The sequence below is a fragment of the Diospyros lotus genome, chromosome 3 (assembly GCF_014633365.1).
Source record: "Diospyros lotus cultivar Yz01 chromosome 3, ASM1463336v1, whole genome shotgun sequence".
NCBI classification, from domain to species: Eukaryota; Viridiplantae; Streptophyta; class Magnoliopsida; order Ericales; family Ebenaceae; genus Diospyros; species Diospyros lotus.
The window spans coordinates 32,443,207-32,459,934 of record NC_068340.1 but is presented as its reverse complement, the minus strand read 5'-3'; the positions used below and the strand labels follow the sequence as shown (position 1 = coordinate 32,459,934).

Genomic DNA, 16,728 nt, shown 5'->3' with positions numbered 1-16,728 from the left:
ACGCTCGGTTAAGTTGCTGCTCTTGGTGCTAGCCTCACCGTCGTTTCTTCAATGATTGTTGCCGTCGCTCACTCATTTTCAGATTGCTGCCGCTCTTTCTCTCTCTCTCTCTCTATATATATTCATTACTGTATGTGTGTGTGTGTGTGTTTTGTGTGCGTGTTCTGTTCTCTCTCTCTCTCTCTTTCTATATATATATATATTCATTATTGTATGTGACTGTGTGTGTGTGTTCTATGTGTATGTTCTGTTCTCTCTCTCTCTATATATATTTATTCATTACTGTATGTGTGTGTTCATTACTATTACATAGTGTTTTATATTAGAAAATTGTCCTTATTCTGTTATTTCTCCTCTACTGCCCAACGCTCGATTTGTTGGGTTTTTGTTTGAATTTGGTTTCTTTAAGTGTTATTAACCTCAAGCATATAAGGAAATAGTCTTTGAAATTTTCTTTTATTTAGTCTACCAATATCAAAACTGGTGCTTGCAAAATTATTCATATCAATAATATAGCATATTGCATTAAAGCCTGTGAACATCTTAAAGTTAATAACTAATTTGGAATTTTGGCTTTGACTTGAAAATTATAAATTATGAACACTAGTTATTCTTTTATTTACTTATAGATTTATTAATTTAATTCATAGGTTTATTTGAATGCATAGTGAAATTTATGTTTATATTTGTTTGAATGCACTATTGAACTTATGTTTATTGTTTATATTTTTTTTGTATTATATTTGAATTATTTTGTATAAACATTTTCTTCTTTATTATTTGCTTTTTCTTCTTTATTATTTGATTCAATAGAAAACTTGATTGGGATTCTTGTTCTTTATAATTGGAAGTTTTAAGTGGAAGAAAATATGCTCAAAATCTAGGTTTTATTGTTCTTTGTTAATTAGTTTTTTATTTTTTTTATTGTGTTGTGTTTATTATAAAAATTAAAAAATATTTCCTAAGAAACAACTTTCCAGAAATCTCAAGAGACAAAGAAAGAAAAAAGAAGAAGAAATTGCTCAAAGTTTAAGAGGATCTTTGAATAAATATTTTGTTAAACAAATCAATGCTTCACTTGAAAATTTAGATGAAGATTTACCAAATGAATGTGAACAACCAATTCAATTGGAAGAATTAGTAGAAAATGAGAATGAAGTGAATGAAGAAATTGGTGATCTAGATGAAAATGAAAATATTGATGAACCTTTTCTTGAGAAAAATGAAAATATTGATGAACCTTGCCATGAAAATGAATGTCCCGAAACAAGATTTGATTTGAACATTTATGATCCACGAGTTTGGGATAATCTTGATGCAAAAATGAGAGATTTACTTGTAGAAAAAAGTCCCATAAGAGAAACTAATCTCAAATTCCCCATGGATGAACACAATAGACATTTTTCTTCAAATTATTATCTTCGTATGTTACCAAATGGGGAAACTAAGGATTGAAAATGGCTAGTGTACTCAAAAGAGTTGGATAAAATGTTTTGTTTATGTTGTAAATTGTTTAAAACAATGAATTCTATAAGTCAGTTAACTAGTGAAGGAACTAGAGATTGGAAACATCTTGGTGAGAAGCTTAAACAACATAGTATTGAACACCTCACTAACTTGAGGTCTTATATTGAATTGCAAATTAGATTGAAAACAAATCAAACAATTGATATAGAATTACAAGAGTTAATCAAGAAAGATACATTACACTGAAAAAATGTTATTGTCAGAATCATCGCTGTTGTGAAATGTCTTGCTATACATAATTTGGCTTTTCGTGGAACAAATGAAAAAAATTATGAAGATGGTAATGGTAACTTTTTAGGCCGACTTGAAATGATTGCATAGTTTGATCCAGTAATGCAACACCATTTTCGACTCATTCAATATAAGAAGATTCATTATCATTATCTTAGTCATAAAATTCAAAATGAGTTGATAGCTATTTTAGCATCAAATGTTAAACATGCAATCATTGAAAAAATAAAAACAACTAAATATTTTTCAGTCATTCTTGATTGTACTCTTGATACAAGTCACAAAGAACAAATGACTTTAATATTGAGGTGTATCGATGTTTCAAGTACTCCAATAAATATAGAAGAGTACTTTTTAGAGTTTTTAAATGTGGAAGATACATCTGGATTAGAAATTTTTAATGAATTGCAAAATGTAATTGAGTCTCTTACATTTAATATTGATGATGTGAGGGGACAAAGTTATGATAATGGCTCTAATATAAAAGAAAAAAAATCTAGGTGTACAAAAAATATTACTTGATATAAATCCTAGAGCATTTTACATGCCATGTGGTTCTCATTGTCTCAAGTTAATAGTTTGTAATATGGCCAACTCACATGTTAAAGTAATAAAATCTTTTTTTTGGAGCATGTAAATGCATATATACGGTATTCTCTAATTCAATAAAGCGATGGAATGTGTTAATTGATTACATAGATTGTTTGACTTTGAAATCATTGTCAACTACACGTTGGGAAAGTCACATTGAAAGTGTCAAAACAATAAAATCTTAAGCTTCCCAAATCAGATAAGCTTTATTTAAATTAACAAAAAATAGTGAAGATGCCAAATTGAGTAGGGATGCTCAAAGTTTAGCATCATAAGAGCTTTCAAGTTTTGAATTTATATTAAGTTTGGTTATTTGGCATGACATTTTGCATAAGATTAACTTACTTAGTAAAATGTTACAATCTGAAGACATGCGTCTTGATGCTGCTGGAAGACAATTAGAAGGACGTGTTTTATTTTTTGAAAACTATAGAATAAATGAGTTTATTTCTGCGATGATTGATGTTAAAGAAATTTTCCTTGATATGGGTATTGAGCCTGTATTTCCAAAAAAATGTCAAGTTTGTAAAAAAAGGAATTTTGATGATGTTTCCAATAGTGATAGGGAACAATAATCAAAACTGATTATTTTTTTGTTATAATGGATATTTCTCTTGGTGAATTGAAGAGTAAGTTTGAACAATTGCATTGTTTTGAATATATTTTTGGGTTCTTATTTGATGCTGGAAAGTTGACTTCGTTTCATGATGATGAATTGAAAAGTTTTTGTGTGAATCTTGAAAGTACTTTAAAACATGGTGATGTTTTCTGATGTTGATGCAAGAGACTTATTTTTAGAATTGCAGGTGTTCCAAGTGATGTTACCAAAAGAAGCATATAAAACAGATAAACCATGGACATCCATTAAAATTCTTGAGTTTGTAAAGAGTATGGATATGTTTCCTAATATAATGGTTGCTTATAGGGTATTATTGACTATACCTGTGACTGTAGCATCTGCTGAAAGAAGTTTTTCTAAATTAAAATTATTAAAATCTTATTTGCGGACCACCATGACTCAAGATAGGCTAAATGGATTAGCGATATTATGCACTGAAAATGATATGTTAGAAAACATTAAATATGATAGTATAATTGATGATTTTGCATATAAAAGTGCATCAAGAAAACATTTTAAATTATGTTTTGTGGTTGAGATTTCATTGCTATTTTTATTTTCTAGGTACATGTGATGATTATTTTTGCTTCGATTAATTGTGGAGGATGAAAGGAAAATTGATCAAATCAAGAAATGCTTACGGAAATTCAGGAGGAAGCATGTAGACTCAAATATGTAGTTTTCGTTTTTTAATGTAATGTTTACAATTCAGAGTACTCTTTTTCTTTCGTTTGGGATTTTGTCCCATTGGGTTTTTTCCAAACAAGGTTTTAACGAGGCCCCAAAGTATTATTCCTTATTTTTTGTAAATTTTTATAATTTTAATAAAATTAATTAGATGATAATTTTTATTTTTTTTATTTAATTTGTATAAAGGGGCACACTTGAAAAAATTTGTCATAAGCCTTAGAAAACCTAGGACCGACTCTGCAATGAGCACATCCAAAAGCTTTGAACGCGTTCCACTTTTCGATGTTATGAATGCGTTTGAATCCCAAGGTTCAGATGCGTTCATTGGAGTCTGAATCCTAGGGTTAGGACGCGTCCAACGTCTCCGAATCCTAGGCAGGGGTGGAGCCAGGATTTTGATTCAATTGAGGCGAATTTAAATACAAAAAATATAATTTCAAAAATAAAATAATAATAATATTAAAATATAAAAAATATTTTATAATTATTATTTATGACTTTTCATACTTTGATAACGTGTATAATGATCTCGTTATTAATTTTATTAAATACATCATTTTTAACATACATAACTAAGCTATCATTCATCAATTGGTCTCCAATCCTATTATACAATCGATTCTTCACAGTATTCATTGCATAAAATATTCTTTTAACTGAAGCAGTAGTAATCGGAAGAGTTAATGTCAAGGTCATAAATTTATAAACTAATGGGTACACTATATTTTTTTCGTCACAACCAATTTCTGTGCAAATTTATTGAGTTTTCATAATTCTTCAAACTCTTTGTTGGAACCAATATGAAAAATGTAAGTTTGAAACTGATCATCAAGTGCCATGAGCTCTACTCTTGAAAAATCTTTAGGATAATTTTCAACAAGACAAATTAATGTTTTTTTTTTTTGAGTCAAAAATAGAGAATGAATCATTTGGGCATAAACATACCATACAAAGAAGTAACTCAGTGCTAATCTCATAAGAACGATCATTCAATTCTTAAAGTTGCATATCAATGATAGTATAGAACAAGTCCACGCGAAAGTGATGCAAATTTGTCATTTTTTCAATGTTACGCCATGAGTGACCTTAGTGTATAAAAAACATTATCCAAATTGAGAACATTAATATTTTGCTTTTTTACTAAAAGGAACAACTTCTTTTAAAAACAAATCTCACACGTCTCATCATTTGGAGTTTTTGTTTGTATATTTTCAGTAAAGTAATGGCATTTACAATATCTTGATATTTCCTTTATAATGACTTGAATAATTCATTTGAAATTGCATACTAAAAAATTAAAAAAAAAAAATTCTAGCCCCATGAGGGCACTTGGCCTTATGTGGTTTTGCCTTTGATCCTAGGATTCAGATGCTATGACCGTCTCCGAATCTTGGGATTCGATTGTTGTGAAAAATTCAAATATGTTGAGTGTTTTATGCATAATTGAAAATGATGAATGCCTACCTTTTTGAAGCAACGTAGCTCTAAGCTTACATTTTGTTTGCAATTTTGAAATGGGTCTTCATCGTTCTCACAAAGCATCGATGGAAGAGCAAGATAAGTAGCTCGATAGTAGTCATCGACAATTCGAATGGCAAGATGAAATAAAAGAGTTGCAATCTCGACTCCGATAAAAGGCAATTGACGAGTTCAATGACAATGATGGGACAGCAGGGGATTCGATTGGGTTATTAGGGTTTGAGAAAAAAATTGACCAAGCTGTGCGGCAATGAGAGGATATTTTAGAAAAATAATAACTATCGAAAATAATTAAGTGTTGCTGCCTAGAGTAAATATCAAAAGTTGACGTGGAAAATTTCTCTTAAAAGTTTTTGAGGAAGTAATGTACGGCCCTTTCTTCGTCTTCCCAAGGAGAATAGAAGAATGGCGGAAGAGTCTCTCCGAATTCGCAGATTTGAAGAAATCCCATACGCCGAAGAGTTTTCCTCACACATCGAGCCCAAAAACGTTCCCGCTGTAAGTTAAAATTCAACTCACCGCCTATTCTCTTTCTATTGATATTTGCAGTGCTCGCAACAAGCCATAACCTATTTCTTACTTATCTTTTCCCCAAAGGTGTTCACTGGCTGCATAAAGACTTGGAAAGCTTTCTCGTCGTGGAACCCCTCCAATGGCGGTCTTGACTATTTGCAGGTATATACATACATCAGTGCGTAAGCGTATTACTTTCTAAGTGTATAATATAATTGATTTGAGAAATCAGGAATATCCTTTTCTCTCTTCTTGAATTCTCACCTCCGATTTATTGCGATTTTATGCTGTTGGTAAATAGGAATGGAGAATGTTCCTTGGCCTTCGTTCTAATTCCAAGCTTGACTTACGTGCATTTTTCTTTGAAGAATTTGGCTTTGTGTAACTCTTATAAGTTGGAAACGGTGAATCAATTAAGATTTACACATGTGGAGCCATGCTTAAGCCTTATCAATTTCTTTAACTATAAATAACAGTGTAATGGGTTAATTTAATATGATACGTGGTATCTCAATGTTTATTATTCCTTTGTTGAAGTTTGTACGTGAATTTTTACACAAGTACTTATTTGTTATAATGGTTTATTGGAGGCTTCTTTTTGTGATTTACACAAGACAAGATTCTGCATTTTCTCTCCTCTGGGCTGTACATATTGAAAGCAAATAATTGATTGGTGTTCAGATGGTAGTGTTAAAACTTCAAAGTGTAACCAAACAAACAATTTCCACTGCAGTATGATTTACAGTACTGTTTAGTATGTGTAGTTTGCATTTGACCTGATTGAATTCATCTTTGAGGCTGACATTTGTTGTGCACTTGTCTTGTCCAGTTAGCTTCTGGGCCTTTACAAATGTTCATTTGCATATTATTCTCTCGGATGAAGATACAATAGGCCAACTAATTATATAACCGATCAACTTGGCTTTTATTTTCTGGGTCAATTTTGTTCATGCTTACTTATTCATGCATTGGAATTTAGGAACGAGTAGGTTCTTCAATTGTGGAAGCCATGCGATCCAGATCTGCACCAGTCTTTTATGGTGATATTAGAAGCCATGAGAGGGTAATTTTGTTTATTCTAAAGCTTGTTCTGCATATGGAGCCTTTCATTGCTCTGGTGGATGATCCTGCCTGATCTATGTATTTCTAATCTAATCTGTAGGTTCCATTGCTGTTCTCTATGTTCATTTCTTATTGTAAAGAACATGTTCAGAACTTGGGCAAGGATGGTAGTGTCACTTCCAAACCAGAAAGGCATGAGCTGGCAGGGTCTGCTACAACGGAAGTTTGTGCTCTCTTTGGAGATGGTCCTCAACAAATGTATCTAGCACAGGTCCCAACTTAGAGGGATTTAAGATAAAGGATGTCTATTTGAGCTTTTTTGCCATATCAATGGAGGGATTTAAGATAGACGCATTGAGTTTGTAGAGGCATGCAACCACATATCAATGGAGGTTCTATGAACCACCCTGCACTTTTATTTGGTCAATGTGGTCTGTTCATTGGATATCTTATTTGGTAAAGATAAAAGGGAAATTTCTAGTGAGAGGGACTAAGAAGACTGGTTACGTAGTTGCCCTCCTCCATTCCCCCATTAAACTAAACTATCTATGCTATTTCCAACTAGAAAAAGGATGATGCGCCCTAATTTAATTCTCACTCAATTTGGGACAGAGCCCAAAGGGTCTCCTTGTGGGAGATCTTCTTTCCTAGGGAAAATGGGAAATTCTTATCATGTTTTGCTAGGAGTAATTATGCCTACTAATTTTAGACTCATAATTGGTTATTTGTAATTCAGGTGCCAATTATGAATACTGAAAAGGAAGAAAGGGTTCAACTGGAAATATTGAGAGAAGACATTCAAATGGTCTGTAGTTCCCTTCTCATCATTTTGTTTTTCACCGCTCTACTCGAGTTTATAATTTGACATTTTGGAGTGTTTCTTATTAACTTTTATAAATTTCAACAGCCTGCATTTTTGGCCAGAAAAGAACTGGCTTCTATTAATTTGTGGATGAATAGTGCTCAATCCAGATCCAGTACTCATTATGATCCACATCATAACCTTCTGTGTGTTGTTGCTGGCTGCAAACAAGGTTTGCTATCTCATAATCTAATCAGACTGTCCCTTGGATGTTTGAGTCTTCTTTTGCTCCACCCAAGTTCTCATTAAAGACATCTTCTTTTTGACGATTTCTCTCTTTCAATGAACTTCTGATGTTAGCATTCTGTTAATAGATGTGATAAAGTGGATAAACAATTGGTCCTTATAGCCTTTTGATTGTTTCATGTGATATGCTTTATGATACATATGCTTTCTCTTGGTTTTAGAAATTTGGTAAAGCCTTGGAAGATGGACTTATTGAAAAAAAGAGCATTATATTGCTCATGTTTAGTGTCTTACCTTTTCCTCCCTTTCTTTCTCTTATAATTATAAAGATGAAATGATGCAAACTTAAATTGGTCTAGAGAAAAATAAGGTGTGATAGGTAGAGTTATCTCTTGAGTTGTAGACTGCTATCAAATATTAGACAAAGTCACAATGGTAATCAATGTGTGGGTTCTTCAAAATTGTAGGTATCTTATGTAAACTTAAACGTAGAAAAGACCTTTAACATGTCTGAAGGAGTTTCCTATTGTCTAAATCTCCTCTTAATTAGGAGTTTTTGGGAGGAAATAAGATTGAGTTTTAAAAAGTGGGACATTACAGGCATATTATACTTATATGTTGGAAGATGATAAGACCTGTAGCCTTTTGGGTAACAAAATATCCTATAAAAAAAGCATTTAGAGTTAGAGGGTGTAGTTTACTTCACTTGGTGCCATGAATGTACACAAATCATACACATGTAAACACAAGGAGGCAACTATACGGAGTTGTAATATGAGATTTTGAGATTCAAAATTAGATCCATGGGTTTGAGAATTTGAGTTGTGAAGCTGTCAGATATTGAGACCTGAAAATGAAGAAAAAAATGGGAAAATTTTAAGTTACCAACCAAATGCAATTATCAGCAGGTACCAACTTTACCCTGACTGAAATTGAATTTTCTACTTTTTGAGTGGAATCTCAGGTACGGTACAGACTAGAATGGAACAGATTTTATAACCTTGGTATTAGGACAACTTCATTTTTTATAGTGCGGAAAAAATATCCCTTGTCTTTCTGATAAAGAGTGCAATTTTCTTTGCGGGTAAAAAAGTTAAAGATGTGAAACAGATCCTTCATCTTTTACTTTGTGGGAAAATGGAAGTGCAAAAACTTTGTCAGATGCTGAATGCCTGCTAAATCTTTCACTCCAATTACTCTTCGGAATCTTCTCAAGATGTTAGTATAGTAACCTAGTTTTCTTTTATATATATATATATTGATCAACTTCTGTGCTTTCCAGTTGTTTTATGGCCCCCTTCTGCAAGTTCCTCCTTGTATCCAATGCCTTTATATGGGGAGGCCTCAAACCATAGGTATGTTATTTCCTATTTCTGTGCATTCTTTTGAGAGCAGAAAATCAATGTTCATAATTTAAGCTCAGTTTCATAGATGGTTTTCTTTATATAGTAATCTCGAGTTCTCGGTTTTTTGTTTCAGTGCTGTTGCTTTAGAAAACCCTGATCTTTCAGTTCATCCAAGAGCAAAACAGTCAATGCAGTATTCACAGAGGGTTGTTCTTCATGCAGGCGATGCTCTCTTCATTCCTGAAGGCTGGTAGGAAACTGTTAAAACATTCCCAATCATCAATTTCTAAATGAAAATTAAAATAACTGGGACTATGAAATTCTTACTTCTTCATCTTTATATCACTTCCTCTCTATGCAACACCTACGGGTTTAATGTTTGTATTAGTTGAATTGATTGGATTCTTACCTACTCCCCCCCCCCCCCCCCCCCCCCCCCAAAAAAAAAAAAAGGAGAGAAACGAATCAGGAGAAATAAAGCATGGGTTTGGAAATTTGTTAATATAGTGAATTGTTTTATTCTATACATTGCTCAAATTAAATAAAATTCATTCTACATGAAAAATGCTTCGACATGGACTTCATTTTGCTCACGTTTAAGTTTTCTAAGTATCATTACCATCCCTGATTACTGTAGGTTTCATCAAGTGGATAGTGATGACTTGACCATTGCTGTTAACTTTTGGTGGCGGTCCAATGTGATTTCTGGCATGTTAGAACACATGGATGCATATTATTTGCGAATTATACTGAGAAGGTAATTGTCACATCTTATAATTTGATTTTTTTTCCCTCATCCTTCTGTTTAGGTATTTATTATGATAATTCAAACTGATTATTTCCGTCTTCCTTTCTGTTTTTCATCGACCCATCAAATTTCCTGAAGCAGGCTAATTGACAAACACATGGTATGTTTCTTTCTCAATCATTTGTCGCAAGAAATAGTTTATTGTATCCATCTGCCCCACTTTCATAGAAAACAATATTGCTTTCTCTCTCACTGATAGGTGACAGCTGTTTTGAATACTAAGGCTTTCCTATAAAGTAGTTTTATGCCAGTGCTGTGTCGTGTTTTTTTTTTTCTTCTCCTCACGTGCTATTTATTTGAAGTTTTGGTGATTAATAAGAAATTTGAACATTGTGTTTTAGTTATTTTGTAATGTGAAAATTAGTGGTGTGTATAGGAACATGTACAGATTATGATGTGTTTAACATGGCGCCTCCAGATATGGTTGTTTGTGTCAACTGCCAACCTAAAAGTGGGACACATGCAAAGACCAGCAATAAAATCTGAGGGATAAGGCTCCTTGTATGGTAGTTTAACCTGATTTAGGTTATGGCTCATTTTGATAAGGCTCAAATATATATAGGCTTATCTTTGATACCAAACCTAAGTTCATTGGATTATCATTATCTTTGTGGTTTAAATTGGGGATTAAGACAGTTATAACTTGGGGGAGGTGAACTTGACTTGGAGTGGGAACCCTTTGTAGTCCAATGTGAATAAGCTCCAAGGGATAAGGCTTATTTGTTGCATAGTTTAACCCCATTTGAGTTTTAGCTCATTTTAGATATGGTTCAAATATATTTGGCTTGTTCTTTGATTGACCAAAAAATTGGATTATTGACCTTTATATGAAGGGCATTAGCCACAATGGAGGGGCACAATAATGAACTATACCACTAGCATGCTCTTCTCTCCCTCCCTTTCTAGGCTTGCTGCTTTTTGATTATCAAAAGGCATTATATATATTGTTGCCCCCAATAATCTGTCAACTTGATTTTTTGGGTGGTTATATAATCTCAAGCATTTTTCCTCCAAATTTATTGTTTGGAGAGAGTGGATTAAGTGCTCTTCAAAAAACATAAGTGTTGCATAAGAAAGAAAGAATATGAAATGGTATTTTTTTAGTCCCATCTATCATATTTTAACCTTCCCCTTTTCTTTTTTTCTTTTAGTATGACCAAAAGCTGAACTTACTATGGGATAACTTTGATCTCGTCATGAATTAGTTATGGAAATTAGGAATCAGCTTTAATTCTTCGTCCACTTGCAGTAGGCTACAAGTTACATCTTTCTTTTCCAGGTTGCAGTTTAAATTTAAGCATGATAAGCATGGTATTTTGACTACTTTCTTAAAACCAGGACAGAACGAACTGCTGCATAAGGATCTTGCTGCACCAGCACCATTAAGTAATACGATTGAGAGACTGAATGATGGACAACCAGGTCAGATTAAGTTTATCATTTATTTTGTTGGAATATTTGGTTCTGGGCCAGGGTTCCTGAGATGAGATTATGTGTATAAGACAAACTGATTTATTATTACCTCCTATCGGTTTGGACCTGGTGGGAACAAAAAATTCTAGTTGCCTTTTATTATGTTATGCCAATGATATTTTTGATTACTTAATTGCCAGATGCGAGTTATAGTAATTGCGATCAGAACTGTGGAGGCAAGGATTCAAAAGGGAAAAGGCCAAAAGAGAAACTTATGTTGCATGAACTGAAACCTCTTACACTAAAGGCTCTTCATGAACTTGTTTCTATAGTCCATGACCGTATTAATACTGCTGACCTAAGTGAGCCAGTGGATTCTACCTCATCTGGTGGCTCAAATAGAGAGAAAGATGAACATATGACCTCTGTGAAAGTGAATTTCCTTCGCCTTGAAGATGATCCAGTTGCTTCTATTATTTGGACACTCCATCCACTCGCCCTTCAAAATGTCTTTCTTGCCATGGCGGTGAGTTTATGATGTTCTTCAAAGCTTGCCTCTGATTTTGTTTGGACCATGTTAGATTTATGTTTAATGGAGTGCTCTCTTTTGTCGACTCATTTACGCTTGCAATAAAATAGCAGTAGTATGCTACTTGGAGATGTGTGGTTACTGTTCTTATTGGTGTATTATTGCAATTCAAGTATGGGAAATGGATTCCCAGGCTTAAAAGGGGTTTCTATTTTTCAAAGGACTTCATTTCTTTGCATTTGTAGTTGAAAACTTTCTGTCCTGTGACTATGGACACAAATTTTGGCTGAACATGGCACAAACCTATTAGTGTGGAAATCATAAAGTAGCGGTACATGAATCTGGGCCATATGGCTAATATATGTTAAATATAGATGTATGTACGTGAACCCCAAGGGATGGAAAATTAGAAAGTAGGGATTGTCAATATTTGCTTTTGTGTTCCCAGATGCAAAAATAGTGAGAAGTCTAGCACCCTGTTTTACTTTTTTATTTTCATTTTTTGATTTGTCATAAAACATATTCATGAGAAGAGAAATGGTTGCTTTCCTGCTCAACGGGGACAGGAACAGCTTTTGCACTTTCTTGTTACCAAACCCATCCTATCAAGCCTGTCTGACTTCTGTGGATCTTATACCAAATTTTACTTATAAAAATGGAAGAATTATAAAACAATTTGAAATAATTCAAAGAAATGGGGTGTTATCAGAAAACTTTCCAGAAACATACTGATTTTGTTATCTGCTCTCAAGAAAGAAAACAGTTTGCCAGAACAAAGCCAAAGTTCATCCGTCCATATGTTGACAACAATTTGTTAGCTCAGTGAACAAAGCTGAAGAAGAATTGTATGGATAACTACTAGCTCCACTGCCTTATTTCAATTATATATATTCTCACTGCATACTTGACATGTTTTCAAATCTTGAAAATTGTGTTGTTTGCTTGTTTCCGACTTTAGGGTTTATTTCAATAAATTTATTGGATTGGCGTGCTAGTACAGTGTCAGCCACCTAATGGGTGGCAGCTCTTTCTAGGAAGTGTTTGATTCATAATTCATAACCCTTCTGGTCATACCTATTTTTGATATTCAGGTGCCACTTCTGTGCATGGATAATATTCCTACAGTTTTGTTCTTTTTCTAGTTCAGGGTTGCATTAGCATGATATGGGATATAATGGCCTTATGTATGGCCATGGATAGAGATGGTTGAAGGTGTGCAATTCATGTAGCCAACCCCATGTAGTGGGATTAAGGCTTGTGATTGTTGTTGTTGCTGGTTTAGGCTCTTATTTGTTGATGGTTCCCCATCTTTATGAAGAACAAGCCCCTTTCAATTCTCATCTGCTCAATTGAATTCCTTTGTTTTGAATCTGAATGAAGTTATATGCTGAGATGTTCTTTGCTTTATTCTTGTTTTGTTTTATCCTTCCCTTCCTTTCGGCCTGAGACCACTGTGTTTCTTCTTCTTCTTATTTTTTCTTTCTTTTTTTTTCTTATATTCTGAAAGGCCACTTCACTTTCTTCAAGTGCCAATTCTATCATATTGGGCATTTCCACTTATCGCATTAGTAAATGTTGCCCCGGTGAATTCTTTTTTCATGTGAACCAGTACATGATATAGAGCAAACTAATATCTGAAGAGAACTAATAGTTTTTTCATCATTTTTGCTCTTTTTCAGCAAAAATTCCCAAGAACTCTTGAGGCTTTGATTCTGCACTTGTTGTCACCAGTGGGAGCAGAAGTCCTCACGGGGAAATTTGATCAGATGGATCAACTGACTGCTGAAGAAGATCGGTACATGTTAACATCAATCATTGTTTTTGTTTTTTTAAAGAAGTGGACTCTGCTTTACCTTTTTGTGTATTTTCCAAATCTTCAGTAATAAATTCTACCAAGTTTTTTATGGTGCATTTGATGACCAATTTGCTGCAATGGATGCAATTTTAAGGGGGAAAGAGTCCTTTGCATGTCAGGTAATGCCTGTCCTCATGTTTTAAACTTTCTGTGGGGTTTAATGCAAGTTGGTTTTCTTGAAGTTTCTAAGATATAATGGCTAGTGTGCAAGTTTGTAACCATTTAAATTTGAACTGTTGGGCTATCAAAGTTTCAAAAACCATAAAGATTTGGTCTCCTTGATTGCTAATCTGATTGCGTAGATTTCTCTGACCATGATTGGTCTTTCATTTCAAAGGACTAAATTTATGAACAACTTTGATAACTTTTACTGATAAATTCAGTTTGGGGTGACATATCATCGTCATCATCATTGTTAGAAGCCTTAATCCTACTAGATGGGCTTAGTTATATGAACTCTTGTTCTCCAATTATCTCTATCCATGATTATATCTTTTGTAAAGCCATTATATTTCTTGTCATGCCTAAAGACATATATATGTGTGTGTTTTTTTGTCTAAGAGATTGGAAACCATATAGCGGGTTCCTACGGAACATCATAATGGTCCCTTTGGTTGATAAAAGTTTCGATTAACTTGGTGCTCTTTCTCTTCTTTGTATGTTTTATATGAAGAGCTGAATCCTAGATTTCCGCGTCCAATGTTTAATGTGGCAGGCATTCAAGAACGTGTTGCATCAATACTTGGGGATTAGGTTTGATGGTCCAAAACCATCAGTTTGACGAGTCGTCTACTGACATGGACTTTGTAAAGACAATTTGTCCAGCTAACAATGTTGAAGGTGCATATTGATACGCGTATTAAGTGCAAAGGCTCTGTTTCTTGTAATGATACCTATTTATGGCGAGTTTGTTGCTTTATTTTATAACAGAAGTTCCATATAGTCTTTGACCCCATGTTTTGGAGTAGGGTTTATGTTAGGAAAGGCAGAGAGAAATATAAAATGTTGTCATGTAAATAAAAAAATGCATATGCACATGTAATTTCATTTTCTTTGGAGTGTTAAAGAGTAAAATGGTATGAGGACTAGATTAGCTTGAGATGGGAATTTTTCCAGGGAGCTCAAATTTTTGCTATTGATGGAAGAGAGGAGGAAGGATAAGTTTAAACCACCTATCATGCAGAATCCTTTATGGCATGAAGATTACATATTTTTGCAAGTTAACTTTGTCCGGGTCACTGGTCAGAGATAGTAACCTATTGTTTTTTATTTGTTCGCTTATGCAAGTATGACCTTTCCTTTCCTTGATCCTTGCAAAATAGGGAGTTAAGATCTGATATATTGTTGTACAAGCTAACAAGAGCATTGGCAGTTAGTGGCAGGCTGAAAGCAAAACTGTTATATGCATTAAACTAGGAGGACATCGAAGGTGAGTCGCAGATACCAAAAGGAAAAGGGGCAGAAGGTGTCTTGCAGTTTATTCTATTAAATGCTGCGATTCTGAAGATGATTGTGGAAAAGAGGGTGTTGCATGGGAATATGCGAAGGGGAAAAGTGAGAGAAAATGCACAAAAGAAGGGCTAGGCAATTATTAGCATTGGAAGAAGGATGAAAGAAAAAAGAAAAAGAAAGAGAAGGCAGTTGTGTGCTGATATGAGATTCCCTGATGAAAGATGATATATGCAGAAAAAAAGTCTGTTAGAGAGGAAGATGAGTAAAGAAGGAATGGAAGAGTACCTTTTGGTTTGTCTGGTTGTGGAGCAGAGAAGGATAAAAAGCTGCAGTCTTTTTTCACTAGACAAATGGGTTGTAGCTTGTACCTCTGCCCTGCAAACCTGTTGCTAAAAGCTCGGATCTACCATGGCACCCAAACTCCCCTATGCCTCGTATAATATCAAGAGTCTTTTGCTCAAAAGTGTTAGTTAAATGTGATTATTATTAAGTTCATGGGTTAAGTAATATATTCAAAATATTTTTAGTAGGTTACCAGTGTTAGATTACCACAATGTACAATATCTTAGATGTATAGAGGCTTATGCACAATTGGACGATTTGGATATTGAGCAGTGGGTAGACAGGTAGGAGACTACGCACTGAGAAGTCAAATTTGTGAGCGGATGGCTGCCACGCCAAGGGCCAAGGCTGTGATGCTCGGAGTTTGAGAAAGGTGATAGTTTCAATTTACCAAAAACCAAGTGGAAATTAAAACCTTCAAAAGTTTGCATGAGTATCTTTTTTCTTAACCGTTGACATTTCCCCCCTTTTGTTTTCTCATCCAACTAACTTTCCTTTCCCTTCTTTTCTTTTCTTTTCCTTTCTTCCTTTCCTTCTCTTTTCTTTGGGAATTTTACCACTAAATGCGGGACCACCACCAATGCTTGCAACTTAGATGCCTTTATGGCTCACGCCTACAACAAATTAATTTTCCACAGCCTCCTTACTCCCTCTTTGCGAAAGGCTTATATTTATTTTCCCAACTTTTACCATTCTTTTTTTTGGGTTGAGAAAAAGAAAAGAAAAGAAAAATTATTAAAATTTGCTAACGCGGCATCAAATTTTATTTGATAGTTGAAACTTTTGAAGTAGCAACAGGTACGTAACTTCTTGGTATTACAGTTGTAGTTGTAAGAAATCTTGAATTTATTAGGTTTTAGGTTCGCTATCCATATCCCTTCCTCTTGTATTCTTGTATACTATGTCTTACTACATCTTGATTTAATACGCCAATCTCCTGAACTTTGGTTTATGCCTTGATATGTATGGTATGTTTCCCTTTTAATTTCTCATTTTTTGCAATGTGAATTTATAGTTGTCACTTCTTAAACGTGTGCTAAAGTAAATTTACTAAACAAGTAAAATAATTTACAAATCATATGTAATCATATAAACATAGCAATTTTATGAAATATTTTTTTCAAACAATATGAATAATAGCAGTTTTAGTTAATAAAAGTAGATAGAGGGAACCAATAACCATAACGTCAACTTGTGAATTATTTCTATGTTGATACACAAGA

The 16,728-nt window shown here is 33.8% G+C and overlaps 1 protein-coding gene across 2 annotated transcripts; it reads left to right on the top strand.

The window, feature by feature from the left end:
* The first annotated feature begins 5,469 nt into the window (after positions 1-5,469).
* Positions 5,470-14,810, top strand: LOC127798516 (lysine-specific demethylase JMJ31). Of its 2 annotated transcripts, none has more exons than XM_052332131.1 (15): positions 5,470-5,635; positions 5,735-5,812; positions 6,630-6,713; positions 6,813-6,983; positions 7,449-7,517; positions 7,620-7,746; positions 9,043-9,115; positions 9,240-9,356; positions 9,744-9,863; positions 9,993-10,014; positions 11,258-11,336; positions 11,528-11,853; positions 13,536-13,651; positions 13,737-13,830; positions 14,427-14,810. In XM_052332131.1, exons 1-15 carry the CDS (start codon positions 5,543-5,545, stop codon positions 14,490-14,492), a joined length of 1,635 nt encoding a protein of 544 aa, XP_052188091.1. In that variant the 5' UTR covers positions 5,470-5,542; the 3' UTR covers positions 14,493-14,810. The 2 variants fall into 2 exon arrangements, with proteins under 2 accessions (XP_052188091.1, XP_052188092.1); XM_052332132.1 differs by having other exon boundaries at positions 5,472-5,635; positions 9,996-10,014.
* The last annotated feature ends 1,918 nt before the right edge of the window (positions 14,811-16,728 follow it).